This window comes from Peromyscus californicus, unplaced genomic scaffold (genome assembly GCF_007827085.1).
Source record: "Peromyscus californicus insignis strain IS unplaced genomic scaffold, ASM782708v3 Scaffold_16__1_contigs__length_79575227, whole genome shotgun sequence".
Classification (NCBI taxonomy): domain Eukaryota; kingdom Metazoa; phylum Chordata; class Mammalia; order Rodentia; family Cricetidae; genus Peromyscus; species Peromyscus californicus.
The window spans coordinates 32,710,797-32,726,255 of record NW_026294458.1 but is presented as its reverse complement, the minus strand read 5'-3'; the positions used below and the strand labels follow the sequence as shown (position 1 = coordinate 32,726,255).

At 39.1% G+C, this 15,459-nt stretch overlaps 1 protein-coding gene across 1 annotated transcript in view; it reads right to left on the bottom strand.

Moving 5' to 3' along the window:
* Myh15 (myosin heavy chain 15) overlaps positions 1-15,459 on the bottom strand; it is a 125,259-nt gene that overhangs the window by 68,585 nt on the left and 41,215 nt on the right. The window contains exons 15-20 of the mRNA XM_052739927.1: positions 11,066-11,242; positions 9,939-10,071; positions 6,896-6,963; positions 5,923-6,010; positions 3,704-3,821; positions 1,884-2,007 (exon numbers count right to left, since the gene is read on the bottom strand). Of these exons, the coding sequence (XP_052595887.1) occupies positions 1,884-2,007; positions 3,704-3,821; positions 5,923-6,010; positions 6,896-6,963; positions 9,939-10,071; positions 11,066-11,242 (708 nt within the window). The remainder of the gene's footprint in view (positions 1-1,883; positions 2,008-3,703; positions 3,822-5,922; positions 6,011-6,895; positions 6,964-9,938; positions 10,072-11,065; positions 11,243-15,459) is intronic.

The window sequence follows — 15,459 nt, the reverse complement described above, 5'->3', positions numbered from 1 at the left end:
TCAGCTATCCTCATTTATTTCAATCCTTCCCATGTTTCCCCTCCAAGTTGATAGCATATTTTTCTTTTGTTATTCCCCCATCTCTCCCTCTTTTCTCTCTCTGTATGTGTGTGTGCACATGCAAATGTGTACACACACGCATGCACACGCAAATATATATAAATACAACATACTGAGTTCATTTTTCCTGTTTGTGTATATATTGTTTCAAAGTAGACTACATTGGACTCTACATTGGACAACCAATAAGGGGCCTCATCTCTAAGAGGATAATTTTCCTTCTTGCAGTCATGAATTGCCTGTGGTTCTTTGGGTAGAAGTGGAACCCCATGAAATTATTCCTTTCATGTTAACATGTCCATTGATATTGACATTGCCAGGAAATGGAACCCTAACTTCCTTCAACAGATGAGGAAATAGTGGAAGTGTGGTACCTATACACAATGGAATGATATTCGAAGTCATGACATTTGTAGGTAAATGGTTGGACCTAGTAAAGATTTTATTGAGTGAGGTAACCCAGACCCAGAAAGACAAAAGCTGCATCTCTCATCTGTGCTTCCTAGCTCCATATTCTCAGATGTGAATTTACAACATGGCATAATCACAGAAACCCGGAAAGCATAAAGAGACCCTTGGAATAGGTGGAAGAGGAATAGTAAGATATTGGCAGTGATTTTTAAATAGCCCATGGGGTTGTTGAATCTTAGTTTACTGACCCATGATCTAGAAGATGCTTTTGCTCTACGTATGAGAGACTTGGCATTTCCCAAGACTAATCAGTAAGAACCAAGGTGAGGTGATTAACTACCTAAGACACAAATTTCATAGAGGAACACATGTGGCTCTTCTTAAAGGCATCTTGAACAACTCTGCTCAAAATGTGCCCAGTCTTGTTGGTGAGACCCATTCAGTTTCATCCTCCCATCCATGAGTGAAAGCCTCCTTAATATATGTGACGTGGGATTCTCACTAGCTCATGTGAGCTTGAACCGTGATGAGTGGCATATGGCAAAAATAATAAGATATAAGGAAAAAACACAAATGATAAACACTGATTTCTAGGTATTCAAAATATAAGAATCAAGTAACATTCATAAAACTGTACTATGGGGTTGCTATAATCCTAGAAACTCAAAAGGCTAAGGCAGAAGAAAGATGAGGCAAGCTCAAGAAGGATGGATAGACAGGAAGAAGACAGACAGATCTTTACCCTGTATCCTCACACTCTCCTTCAAAAATTTGGTTTTCCATGGATGTCATTAAGGACAGCATGGTATTGACTATCAGGTAAGAGCAAGCCAGAAATTTCCAAAAATATGTGGGTTTTTTGGATAAAGTAGAATTTAAATAGTCACATTTAAGAAAGCTGGTTTTGGCTTATAATTGAATTTTTAAATTACTCAATGATTCAAGCAATAATTATTTTCCAATTAAGCACACTACATAAAACATTTCATGTGTGCAAGTAGTCATCTCTGGGAACCTGGTTCACATTCTCTTACTCTGTTTTCTATCACAGAAAGGTCAATTCAGTGTTTTATAGAGTGGCACGAATTTGACTAGACAATTAGTTATAAAAATTTATATGCAAGATGGAGTGCAGTTCAGCAAGAGAGTGCTTGTGTAGAATGTACAAGGCCCTAGATTTAACCCTCAATATTGAAATAATGTAAATAAAATTTAGACTTGTTTAAGTAACAATGGATTTTCTTTCTCAAGCAGAATTGAAGTTTCCACTATGAATTGGTCTCTATTTGTATTATTTCTGGTCACAAGAGCTGAAGAACTTATTTAATAATTAAGCATTTACCAATATTTTAAAATGTACACCTTTCCCTCTTCTTCCCTCCCAAATGCATTCTTTGACGTTTCTGAGTTACCTTGGTGACTCCACACAGGTACTGGGAATGGTCTATCTCCAAGAAACCAAGTACTTCTTCAGTCGCTTTTCTGCTGCTCACAAAGTCACTCTTTGAAAAGGTCCTTGGGTTTAAAATGCAGTACCTATTTTGAAATGGGACCAGGGGATCATATGACTCAAAGAGAACACTGAAACAAGTGGGGGAATATGGTGATATTTTATTTGTGCTGAAATGTGATTTTATTTGTATGTTAATAAATAAAGTTGTCTGGGGATCAGAGCTAAAAGCAAGCCATTTAGCAGAAGTCCAACGGTGGTGGCACACGCCCTTAATCCGATCAAATGCCAGGCAGAGTCTCTGTGTGGTCAAGGACACAGCCAAGCGGTGACCCGAACCTTTAATCTCAGTACCAACCATAGAGACATGGAGGTCTGTATAGACAGGCAGTGATGAGGAAATCATGTGGTTTGGTTTAGAGCCGATGAGAAGGTAGAACAGAAAGGAAATAAAAAGACAGGTCACACAGGAGAAGGTCTCTTTCTCAGAGGAAGCAACAGCAGCAAGTGGTAAGCTAAAGGGAGTCATGGCTCTTGTTCTGGTCTCTTAGGCTTTAACTCTGTATTTAGCTCTGTGTTTCTTATTTACTAAGACTGTTTAGAATTTCATCTACAGGGGAAAGCTAGTGCAGGCACCTATCTTTCCTTCCAATCTGTCAACTCTAACACAACTCCTGGCCACAATAGTGAAGATGCTATCAGCTATCCGTTCAATGGGTCAGTTTATATTCTCTACAGTGTTATGGTTATTAACTTAATTTTACTGGGGAAGTAGAGACTGAGAAAGAAAAGAAAAGGGGGAAAGTGTAAGTATCTCTATTATGTGAACAGGGAAACTGAAAAGTTGAACTGACTTTTGCCAAAACTTTTCACCCTTATCGTGAATTGTAGACACGTGCCTTTCAGTTCTTAGACAGGTGTTCTTCTTGCTCTACCACATTCTGCTCAAATTGTTTTGATAAACTAAAATTTTCATTTTTCAAAAGGACATGGAAATCCAAGATGCCTTTCTTGCCTCCTATCACCTACACACTACTGCATCCTTCTTTTCATGGCTGCTAAAAATGCAACAGCTTGATTGGGTGGCAGCTACCACAAAGCACATAGACTTCAGAGATGCACTTTAGGCTGTTGTTGCTGGAGAGCTTCTCTCCAGGTCCCACCAAAAGCCCTGCAGTCCCACAACCCACATATAAAATAATCACTCAGATGTTTATATTACTTATAAACTACGTGGCCATGGCAGGCTTCTTGTTATCTACTTCTTCTATCTTAAATTAACCCATTTCTATTAATCTATAAGTTGCCACGTGGCTTGTGGCTTACCGGTACCTTACATCTTGCTTGTCATGGTGGCAGCTGGCAGGTCTCTCTGCCTCAGCCTTCCACTTCCCCCAATTCTCTTCTCTTTGTCCTGCCTATACTTCCTGCCTGGCTACTGGCCAATCAGTTTTTTTTTTTTTTATTAACCAATCAGAGCAACACCTTTGCCATACAGAACATCCCACAGCAGGCTGTCCATCTTCTTTCTATATATATTTCTTCTATATATGGGTCTAATATCCACTAACAGAGATTTAAGGGCTCTGCAGCTATATAGATATTGAATTTAAGAACAAATAATGTGGAACTCTGTCAACATTGTGTCTCATCACCACAAAAACATATCAATTTTATATAGTGGAGTATGCCAAGCAAACAAACAGTGCATGCCTAAACACTCAACACAGAGGAAACGGAACTGACTCTTCTAGACTTTGGGAACCTTGAATGTATGTCTACCTTTGCTTAAAGTCATCATATAGCATCCGACTTGGAAAGCCTTCACAGCATACTCTAATCCCCTCCAAGACACCATTACATCGCAGCTGCTGCAGAACCAGGAAAGGGTCCAATACACCTGAAAGAGAGGGACACACTGACTCTACGTTCTCAAATATCTGCCACACCAGATATTATCTTCACTGCTGCATCTTGTGTTTAAAAGAAAGTTTGAATTCAGTGTGATGCACACGAGTGTTCGCAGGAGCTCACTAACTCCCAGCCTGACGATTCCAGTGCTTGTCCTAATAGGAAGGATTCTACAGATACGATTTACCTAGAATTCTTTTTAGTGTAGAACAAGCTGATAGATTAAACTCTAGAGGCATATTCTCCTGGAAAATGAAAAAGACCACAAATGGCCAACATCACATCCATGCTAACGAGAAGCAGCTAGAGAAAGTGAGCGGAGCACAAGGTGGGCGGGCTACCATTTCCAATAGGTGGCCAGAGAAACTACAAGGTTTGGGGAGGGGCAGTGCAAAGAGAGGGGAAGGTGGACCAACCACAAAATTCTGTTTGCTTGTATGCCTAGAATGGATTTGCCCACATTCGGGATGTCTTTTTCCCCCTATTCTGTTGCTGATGTCTCCATTTATTCTGTAGTACAAGCAGTCTTCTATCACCACTTTGTTCAACAAAAGCCGCCCTTCTACAGCTGCCAGCTGGAATCTCTGGCGGAAGCCTTTGAAAGGCCAACCAAGGACCCAGTGTTGCTGACCTTCATCAAGTACTCTGGACAAAGCCAAGGACCACCCCTTTCACAAAGGCCTGCTGTGTCTCTAACTATGTCTCAGATCACAGATGTAAGCTAGACCCTATGTCTGTACTCCAGTCCTTCTATGGACAGGACCAGATCTTTTATAACAAGGGAGAATAGAAGCTTCTGACACTTTAAGATGAAACCCATTCATCCCCTTTATTAAATATGAATGATTGTTTTAAAGCATAAAGCTTTTGTTGAAAACTTGCTGAAATTCGATTGATTCCATAGAAGTCTTCTAATAGTAGCAGAATTGTTCCAAAATTCAGAGGCAACTGATTGCATTCTTTGATGAAGCAGGACACTTAGATGTATTCTAAGCCCAGCTAAGGTCTGGGAATGTAGCAAATATGGCATCTTTGCCTAGCTTGTGTGAAGTCTTGTGTTATTTTAGTCCTAATACCACAACATACATACATACACACACACATGCACACACAAACACACTGAACTTATAAGAAAAAAATGAAGCTATATACGTGTATACACACAAACACAAATAAACATGTAATGCTGAAATGTCTCCATTATAAAAATTCCGATAACAACATTACTTGGCATTACAGTCTCCCTAATTAGCTCACAATCTGTCAAGATTGGATTCTTAATTACAGTAGATTCATAAAAGTACAAAAATAGTGCAGACCCACACAGATCACAATCAACACTGTTAGAGTATGAATTCCAAGAGTGGTTGATGGTCTGAAGACATAGTGCTTGTCATATGGGTTCCTTTAAGTCTGAGCACCTCGAACTAAAGCTCTAAGGATACTAATATTTCAAAGAGTTGTCTGGAAAGCTTTGAATTGTGATCTAAGGAACGTGATCCAGAGAATTAAATTTGGCCGAGCAGTTTTGAGAATCGCAAATGGGAAAATCACCACAGTCCTATCATCACCATCTTGTCCCCATTAACTCATGGAGAAAGTATCTACCGTCCAGAAGTACATAACTAAGGAAATGGGTGTATTAAGGGAAGATGCTAAGTTTGGAGAGATTACTAGAGAAATGTTTCACATTTTCTGAAATGATCTTCATGGTCAATTTAGGTTATGAAGACCAAATACTATTCTTGTGCTAAAATATCATCCCAATTGATTATTCAATCCCTTTAAGAATATTTTCCCCTTCTAATGAATGGAATAAAAGTGCAGCACCCATGTTTTAATTTAAAATTCAAAGACCAGTTTCCTATGGAGGCTACTCTGGGAAGTCTTTTTTGTATGGCCACCTGAAACCAAATTCAAAGCAGCCTGGAGGAGGCTCCAGAGACCTCAAATTTTACTTCCTTTCATTGTTCTATGCGAAAATCTACCCATATATAAAGGAAATGGTAAATAATTCTTTAAAATACATTCAACAAAGCTGAAATAAAATATATTCCCTACTACAAATTGTAAATATGTCTAGTTCTTACCTGGCATTTTGTTCATATTTGGATTTATACATCTCACAAAATGAGGTGTGGTTGATTGCAAATCTGTCATCAATTTATTTATGTTTTCCTAAAATAAAAGCCATAATAAATACAAAATCACTTTGCAAGCTGCAAAAGAACCCCAGAAAATCTAAATCTGTCACCTGAATCTGATATCCAACATGAGCACCAATGGAGAGACAATGAATTCAACATTATTACATGCTTACCAAACATATTATTTTCTTTCCTATGGCAAGTCAATACTTAGCCAACAGCCATAGTTCCACTGTGAATTATTTCCACCTGCTTTGAATTTGAATTCAGTGGCTTTTGAAGCCAAGCAGCAAGGTTGCTTATGATTTCTTCCATTTTCTATTTTGAAAGCCTTTATTTTAGATCAGATTGTACAGAACCATTATCTGAGATTGTTTAAAACATGCATTTTAAGAGTGAAGGAAGCAGGTTGGAGAACAGAAGGAAAGGCTACCGTGCTGATTCAGCCTCGGGCTTCATTCCACACACCCAGTCACACCACAGTGGTCCTCTCTTGAAGAGCCAAAGTCGGGAGAGGTAGATATGAGGTGCCTCTGCTTGCTATTGCCCGAAGGCAATTCTAACCACTAGGAGCTATTATGAGCCAATAGTCACACCAGCCAGAGGACTAGAACAAGGCTGACAAATGGAACCTAGTCAGGGCACCACTAGTGACTTCTAAAGCCCTTCACAATGACAAGATGGCTTTATCCACCTTACTGGCTTTAGGTAAGGCTGATGAAATAGCTCTGTGTGTAAGCATACTTACCCTGAAGGCCTGGTTACCTGAATTTATCCCCAGGGCCCACATAAAGGTAGAAAAGAACTGAGTTCACAAAGCTGTTCTCTGATTTCCACATGTGTGCTCTGGAATGCATGCTCACACATCATACACACACAAAATAATAATGATTGATTAATTTAAAATGTAAATTACTTTATGCAGAGATGAAATCAACTGGAACGATGCTCCTTTCCTGTGTGTCTTCTCACCAAACTGTTTAGCTTAAAAAGCAAAAGAAGAAAATGGTTTAAAAATTCCCTTTTCCATAATACATAGTGTTGTCATAGTGTTGATAAAAACAAATTCATCCAAGTTTTTAAAACATGATAGTATGTTTCAAAAAACTTAGAGAATATGTACATCCTTCACAAAATGCCTATAGTGCTTCTCCCTAAAGAAATAATCAGAAAGCTATATAAAGATACCCACTCAAACATTATCTAGTCACTGTGGAAAAATCTGAGCAAAAGAGAAATTAAGAAATGTCCATTAAGACACATTAAATTATGAATAAATATGCATACAGTAGAATACTTTAAGCTTTAAAATGATTATGTAGATCATATAACAAATATGGAATTATTTTCGTTTTATTTTAAGAGAAGAAGTTACAGAATGTCTGTTTTGAATATCATTATCCTGATTGCGTTTGCCTAGTTTTAAGCACAGTTAGGTTATAAATGACTGCAAATGAAACATCTTGAGAGACCTGGAAACAAAAATGTTACTAGTAGTTACCTCCTGTGTGATATAATTGGTGCTTTTACATTTATCTTTTTAGTTTCCCTACATTAACTGTTTATGGCAACACCAAAATGCTTTCAAGGTTTATGAAAAAGTCGTATCTATTCCCCATTCCTTATTATTGAAGCAAAAGAATTTACACTAAGTCAAAATATCTTGCAAATAGCTGTGCAGTTCTAATTCACTCAGCTGTGCAACAGTAGAAAGGACAAAAGCCATGGGCAATCCGGAGACTGTGGGACACCTATCAGTACAGAAAACTAAACACATACTTTCTGAACCTGAATAGTCACTATATAGAGGCACATGTAATGAAATTTAATCATGAATGTCCTTTGAGGAGGCCCAGGTCCTCTAAGTTGATCACATGATTTCTGTGCACTTTTTCATTTTCCCCATCTTTGAATAGGGAATACAATTATCTGACATTTCATTTTTAAGCTATGACTCTGATCTAAAATACATCAATTTGCCAAGAGAAAGTATGGCTATTGTGAACAATTTAATGTAAGGGTGAGTTAGAATTTTAGAAGCACTTATTTACAAGAATGCTACAACAAATTTTTTCAAAGATAATTCTTCCCTTCCATAAGCAAAGAATGCAGTATACCTTGAAGAGAGAGACTCCAAATTCCTTCCCAATAGTCTGGCTATCCCCCACTCTGATTCTCCTGTGTGTGGTCAGATAACTATCCAATTAAGAACTGTAAGGTATATGGCCACTTCCTCACCAACTCAGAGATACCGTAGAAGACCCAGCCTAAAGGTGGGCACAGTACTCTGTGCCAGTAATCCTGGTTGCTTAGGAGACTGGGGTAGAGGACAAGAGGCTTGAGGCCAGCCACTGTCAAGACACAGCCTTTAAAAAAAAAAAAACTAAGAGTAGAAACAAGCAACTATGCTGTCCCCAAATTATCAAAATCAAACACAAACACTTTTATTTCTCTATCTCCTATAGTAGAATATTTTATGGTGTGTTACTTTTGTTTATGTTGCATTTGTTTAACTCTGTGAAGCTGTGTTACTGTGCCTGTCTACAACACCAGATGGTCTAATAAAGAACTGGCCAAAAGCAAGGCAGGAGAAAGGATAGATGGGGCTAGAAGGCATATATATATGAAGGAAACTGTGAGGAGAGATTGAGCAGCCAGAGAAGGAGGAGGGCTGCAGGGGCCAGCCACCCAGCTACACACACAGCAAGCCATGGAATAAGAGGAAGATACAGAAGTAAGAGAAAGGGAGAAGCCCAGAGGCAAAAGGTAGGTGGGAGAACTTGTTAAGGAAAGCTGGCTAGAAACTAAGTCAAGGTAAGGTCGGGCATTCGTAATTAAGAAAAAGCTTCCATGTGTGATTTATTTGGGAGCTGGGTGGTAGGCCCCCCAAAAGAGTAAAAAACCAACAACAATCTCCTCTTGACATAGGCCAAGAGTATGCCAGGTTTGCTCCTTAATTATGTCATCATATGCTGAAAAATCCAGGAAATGATAACTTCTTCATCTACTTGACCATGCTAATCAGGAGGCCTAAAACAGGCTAAGAAAGACCAGAGATTAGTGTGAAGCTGGCTATAAAATAATAGGGAGGTGAGAATATTAGAAAGTGAGAGTGCATGCCCTATGGAAAGAATAGCTGGTACATTCCATTCCATGTGTGCTGAGGGAATCTGAACTTGCCATATTTAATATTTACCAAGAGTTTCCATTTTGCAAAGGAAAAGAAAATCCAGTTGCAGAGGAAATATTTTGATTTTTTCAACCTATATGAACCAAAGGAAGATAATAGACAGATAGATGATAGATAGATAAATAGATAGATAGATAGATAGATAGATAGATAGATAGATAGATAGACAGACAGACAGACTTTGGCCCAAAGCTGCCTTAGCTCAAATGTTTCTCTGTAACCTGTTAGTGAATATGAAAGCAAATTATAGTCAACCCTGAGCAAGTTGCCAGGGCTTAATAAAACACAGTCTGCCAACTATTCAAACCATGCTCGTCTAACATAAATGTGAGCTATAATCAGCAAGGTTGTCTCATTAATGTCCAGTTTTACACATCATTTTCTTGTCTCTAGATAGGAATAGCAGCTCTTACTCGTGTGGTGGTTTGGTGTAATACGAATCAGGTTTTTGTTTTGTTTTGTCCTTTCAGACTGCCAATCAATTCAGAATAGCAAATAAAGTCAATTAAGATTTGCAAAACTTAGATTAGTCTCTTGATATCTATTTGAGGATTATTATTGTCCCCAAACATTCATCAAACTGTATTATCAGTTCTCTCTTTGTAGGTAAGTCTAGAAGAAAGCATGAGTTGGCCATAAACATTCTAGAACAGGGAAGACATCACAGAAAGAAGAAGTTCTTATCACAGAAAGCAGAAAGGGCTTTGTAAAAGCCAGGTCACCCATCAACCCCCATGGGGAGGTAAAACTTCAATGGAGACGGACTCACCACTGCCAGAAAGGAAGTCCTTGGTAAAGAGACTCGCCAGGACTCTGTTGGAGGACTTCTGAAGGAGAGCCACCACAGTTTCATTAAGAATGTCTTTGTTCTTTCCAAGCCAACCACTGACATTATAAGGGACCTTCGGAAAGGAATGTGTTTCAGGTAATGATATGAGAAAGGTGTACATTCATACATTCAGAAAGGAAAGGTACGAATTGCTTGAAAAAATGCACAAGTTGTATCCTTTAGTGTTAATTTAGTAACAATACTGAGTAACATTCCAGAGGGCCATCTCGTAGCCCAGTGGGAGTTTTAAATTTTACATTTTTCAGAGGAAAGTAAAATAAAAAGAATTGACAGAGAAAGAAGCAATAGGTGAGGATAGACATAAGGGAAAGGATAGAAAGGAACAGGGAGGATGGACTGGACCTTATATCTCCATTAAAAACAATTCACATCAGCATCTTTCATAGGCAGCACTAGAAAAAAAATCATCTGTTCTCTTGACACATACTGAAGTATTCAGGAGCACGTTAACAAGTGCAATAATATTTTCCATGTAGTTATAACTATATTCCATGACATCAAGAAGAGAACTATATCTGGGGACACTTGGGAGGTCATTTTTAGGTTGAGGTATATTGTCATCCTTCCTTAGTTATATATCTGTTCTCTTACAATCACTGACTAGAAGAAGGGGAAAAAAAGACACATATGTCACTTGGGAGGCAATAAGGGTCATTCAAAAAATTTGGGCCAAAATTTAGAGATCATTATGTCACACATGTCTTTTGAAATCACTTACACAATGTCAAGTTTTAAAAAAAAAAAAAAAGACAAACAAGGCAAGGTGGCCCATGACATTGAAGATCTCCAGGCAAAGCTTCCCACAGTTGCCCTGTTTTGAGACTGGATGACAGAGTTCATTTTGACATTTTTAACCTCTGTGCCTAAGCTACTGTAGCATGGACATTTCATTTCCTGAAAGGACCACCTTTCCTCTGGCACTGAAGTGTACTTGCTCATCTCATCATTTAATATAAACAGTACTAAAATATTAGCTGAGGATTTTGTACAAGTTCACTTGATGTAGAGACCAGAAAGTGTGGGCTGGAAGTCTAGGGCTAACTCACCACTCCAGCATAATGAGCAAGTTCAAAGTGAACTTCGGAGTTCTTCCCAGAAGATGCAGGTTTCTGGAAGTAAGGTGACTTTCCAAAATGGTTATCAAAGAGCTTGGTCTCGAAAGTCTTGTCAGTAGCTTTAGGAAACATACATTCCTCTTCAAGGATGGAAAGAATGCCCATGGGCTATGGGAGAGGGATGAGAGTGAGTTCTAAAAACACTAGAAAAGAGCATTTCCAGTAGTACATTAATAGAAATCTTTCATAAAGAACTCAGTTGACAAAGGGAAGCTCTTCCCAGCACAGAACTAGCCAATCACCTCATGTATCCTGTGAATATTTATTACCTGCACAGTGTCACACTGATACCAGCAGGGGCAGCAGTGAGACGCACACTGTAATGACATTCACGTGGGACAGAGATAACAGGCAAATAAACAAATAACTGGAAAATTAACTTAGTTCCATGCAAGTGCTCTGAAGAAGTTTTGTAAAGTACAAAGACTGAGAATGAAGGGGCAGAAGCGATTTTATCAGGAGACCTCTTTGCCCCAGTGAAAACAACCCAGAAAGATCTGGTGAAGGTATTCTGGAAGAGGAAGCAGAAAATGAAGATAGCAGGGACCGCAAGGCAGAAGACCCTTGTGAGTATGACATCCTGTCCGAAGTACGTGTGACCCAAGCAAAGCCAGAAGGACGCATGGTATAAACAGGAAATAAATCCCCAAGTTAGATGCAGCTGGATCCCAAATAACTTACAGGCTGTGGTAAGATGGCTGGCTTTGGAATGTAATGAGAAGCCTTTGGGGGACATTTAACATGAAGTGATGTGAATTGATTTGTGTTTGGTGGAAAAAATGGTTTAGGGGAGGAGCCAGCCAAGCAGATTGGAAAGTTATGAGCTAACAATGGTTTTTTTTTTACATGTTAAAGGGCTTTAGGAATATACAAGGAGAAGGGACAGAAAATGTTACTCCCGTAAGCAAATTTTGTCTAAATGGTCATAGTCCTGGCACCTTGTTTACTCCCTGCTCATTCACTGTGGCACTTGCAAACAAAAGAAGGGGTAAAGTTTCAGTAATACCAGACTACAGGCTGGCGTTGGCCATAGCATCAGAGTTGGCTGACCCCTAGTCTGTCTAGAAAGGGTGTCAGAGCTTGTGAGAAGTCATTTGAAATGTGATGTAGTTGAAAGTAGAGCTATGTCAACAGCTTCCTAATGAAGAAAATAAGGGGTGTAAGACAAGTTTTCAACCGGAGCAGTTTCTAATAGACACTTCCACTAAACAATATGCACAGGGAAAATACATTTGGTGAACAAGGAAAAATCAGGGATGTTTATGATATTTATATATTTCTTTTATATTAACATTATTTACCTATCCACTCTATGAATACCTTTGAAATGCCTTTTAAGATCAACTCACTATTTCAGATAATTAGAGATATGACAATATTACTTATACATAGGCTCCAGTCCTAAAGTATGTAGCCAAAAAAAAAAAAAAAAAAACCACGTAATGCATAGTCAGCAAAACAGGCAGCCCAGAGAAACAGGTGAAAGGAGTCCAAGGTAGAGCAATTAAGATAGAACACCATTGCTTCTTACAAGAACGCAGGCCTCCTGATTCTCACCAGCCCTTTTCTCTCTTGAGTCTGGAAAGGACATTGAAGATTGTCTTAGTTAGGGTTTCTATTGCTGAGAAGAGGAAAACATGTAATTGGGTGGCTTACAGTTCAGAGGTTTAGTCCATTACCATCGTGGTGGGACATGACGGCATGCAGGCAGACACGGAGCTGAGAGTGGAGAAGGAGCTACATGTTGATCCAGCAGGCAACAGGAAGTGGTCTGAGAAACTAGGCATTGCTTGAGCATCTATGAGACCTCAAAACCCACCTCCACAGTGACACACTTCCTCCAACAAGGCCACACCTTCTAATAGTGCCACTCCCTATGAGCTTATGAGGGCCAAACTACCACAAATATCACCTCTAACTTTCCTAGTAGAATCATGAGTTCCCATCAAAACTGCTTTCTAAGGGCAGCCACTTATGTTTCCATGCAGAGATATTATACCAGAGTCAAGGCACTAGATATATAGTGTATTAAAACAAAATTTACTTATACGTAAAATTCCTTGTTCTAAAGATCTCACTGTAGCCACAGAAATGAGTTTTATTCCACATAATTCATCAGATATTTGAAGATAAAAGTTTCAATTATTTGCCATATATATATATATATATATATATATATATATATATACAATTATCATTGTGTATGTGTGTGACAGGGAGGTGGACACACACTGTCACAGTGCATGTGCAGAGGCCATAGGACAACTTTGTAGTGTGGATTCTCTCTTTCCACTTTTATGTGGGTTCTGTGGCTCAAACTCAGGTTGCCAGGCTTCTATGACAAGCACTTCTACTCATTGAGCCATCTCACAGATCTCAGGGTTTCTATCTTTAAAAAAATGCTCATGGACCTAGAGCCTGTATTTTATAGAAACTATATTGAACAATATTCCAGAAGTAATTCTTGACACCTCCCTGCATTCCAAGACTTGAGATGCAGTGAGTAAACAAGTATTGTCAGCATAAAGCATTCTGTGTAAAATAGATACCCATCTTGTACATAAAACACTAGCTTTGTAAACTCTTGGCAAAATGAAAAATGGGGACTATCAAGAAGGGAAGCGGAGAAAAGTGGAATGCCATAACTTACAGCTGAAGGACTCCTGCAAACTCTTAAAAGCTTGGATGAATGAACTCCATCTAGTACCATGTATTTTTCTATATACCAACAGCCAACACTTATAGAGAAATCTAGAATGAATCATTTTAAAACATAAGCATTTCCTAGGAAGAGGCCTGTTAACAAGAGGACAGTGGCAAATCCCCACAAGGAGAGACAGTGCTCATTCACACAGAGCCATACCCACACCTGAAGAGCCCCTGGTCCCCAGTCCCTGGTCCCCATTGAAGTCAATATCGACTTTGAGATGAACAGAAGTTTGATGTAAACCAAATAGACATCACACCTTGAAATGTAACAGTTGCAACACCAACGAGGGAAGATGGCTGCCTTCAAGGTCTCCTTTATTTCTCAGTTTCTCTGGAGGTGTAAACTTCCAGTGACTATGGAGCTCTCCAACAAACAACTTCCAAATACATTGGAAAGAGGTAATTATTGCTGTCCCATAACATCTTGCACTATTGTCTTAGAGTCTTTTCCTGTTGCTGTAATAAAACACCCTGATAAAAGCAACTTAGGGGACAAGGGGTTCCAGGGCCCAGTCCATCACTGTAGAGAAGTCAGCAGCAGGAGCTCAAGACAGCTTTTAACATTACTCACAAAGTCAAGGAGTAGAGAGCATTGAGCGCATGCCAGCTCTCAGCTTACTCTTTCCATTTCAGACAACCCTGAATCCCCTACTCAGAGAATGGTCCCACCCACACTTAAGCTGGATCTTTCCATATCAATTAACCTAGTCAAGAGAATCCCTTACAGACATCCTCAGAGGTTAACCTTAGTCTAGATAATTCCGCACAGTCTGCTTTGAGGCATCAAGTTGACAATAAATTCTATTACACCTATATTTCACTGTGAATGGTTTGAATCAGATGCTGTGACCAGATCATTTGTACTATGAACTCTCCCTTTTAAGAATCATGCATCCTGCTTTCCTTTCTTTACAATCACTGTCTTAATACCAGCGTGTGTGCTGCCCTAGTTCAGGAGCTCTTATTTCTCTGGTGCCTTCCTGCCAGCCTTGTCTTAGAGCAGATTAAATCTCAGTGGCTCTCATTTCCCCACTGCCCAGCTCAGAAACCAGCTTACTCCCATTGCTTAAAATAAGCAATAAATTCATTAAAAAGCCTTTGGCAGTCTGTTCCCTCTTTCCCCTTAGGTATTTCTTTCTGAATATTGGAGGTTCCTAGTAGGGATATGACATTTCCTATCTCTGTGTGTTCGTGTTTGCCAGTCCTCCCATTATCTCACTAGCTATCTGTACTTGCAGAAATAACACCCATTTCTAAAGATCTAACCTAAACATTACCCCTTTCCTGGCAGGCTGTTATAGATCCATACAGACACAGTCAACCTCTGGCTTTCTGGCCACTCTGGACCTTTCTTTGTCTGTGTCTCTTATTACAGTTATTTTACATTTAGCAATTTTTAAAAGACATTTTATACTTGTTAGACTTACAATTCCTTTGCTTTTGACCAATGTTTGAGGTTTCTACTAGTTATAGGCTGATCATCTGCACATTACTGTGTGATCATTGTGTACCTTGGCAGCTGGAGAAAACCAAGAGGGACTTTTTTATGCCAATCCTAAGTTCCTCTCCCACTGGACATTCTGATTAGATCCCCTAGCAAACTACCCCCCACCCCA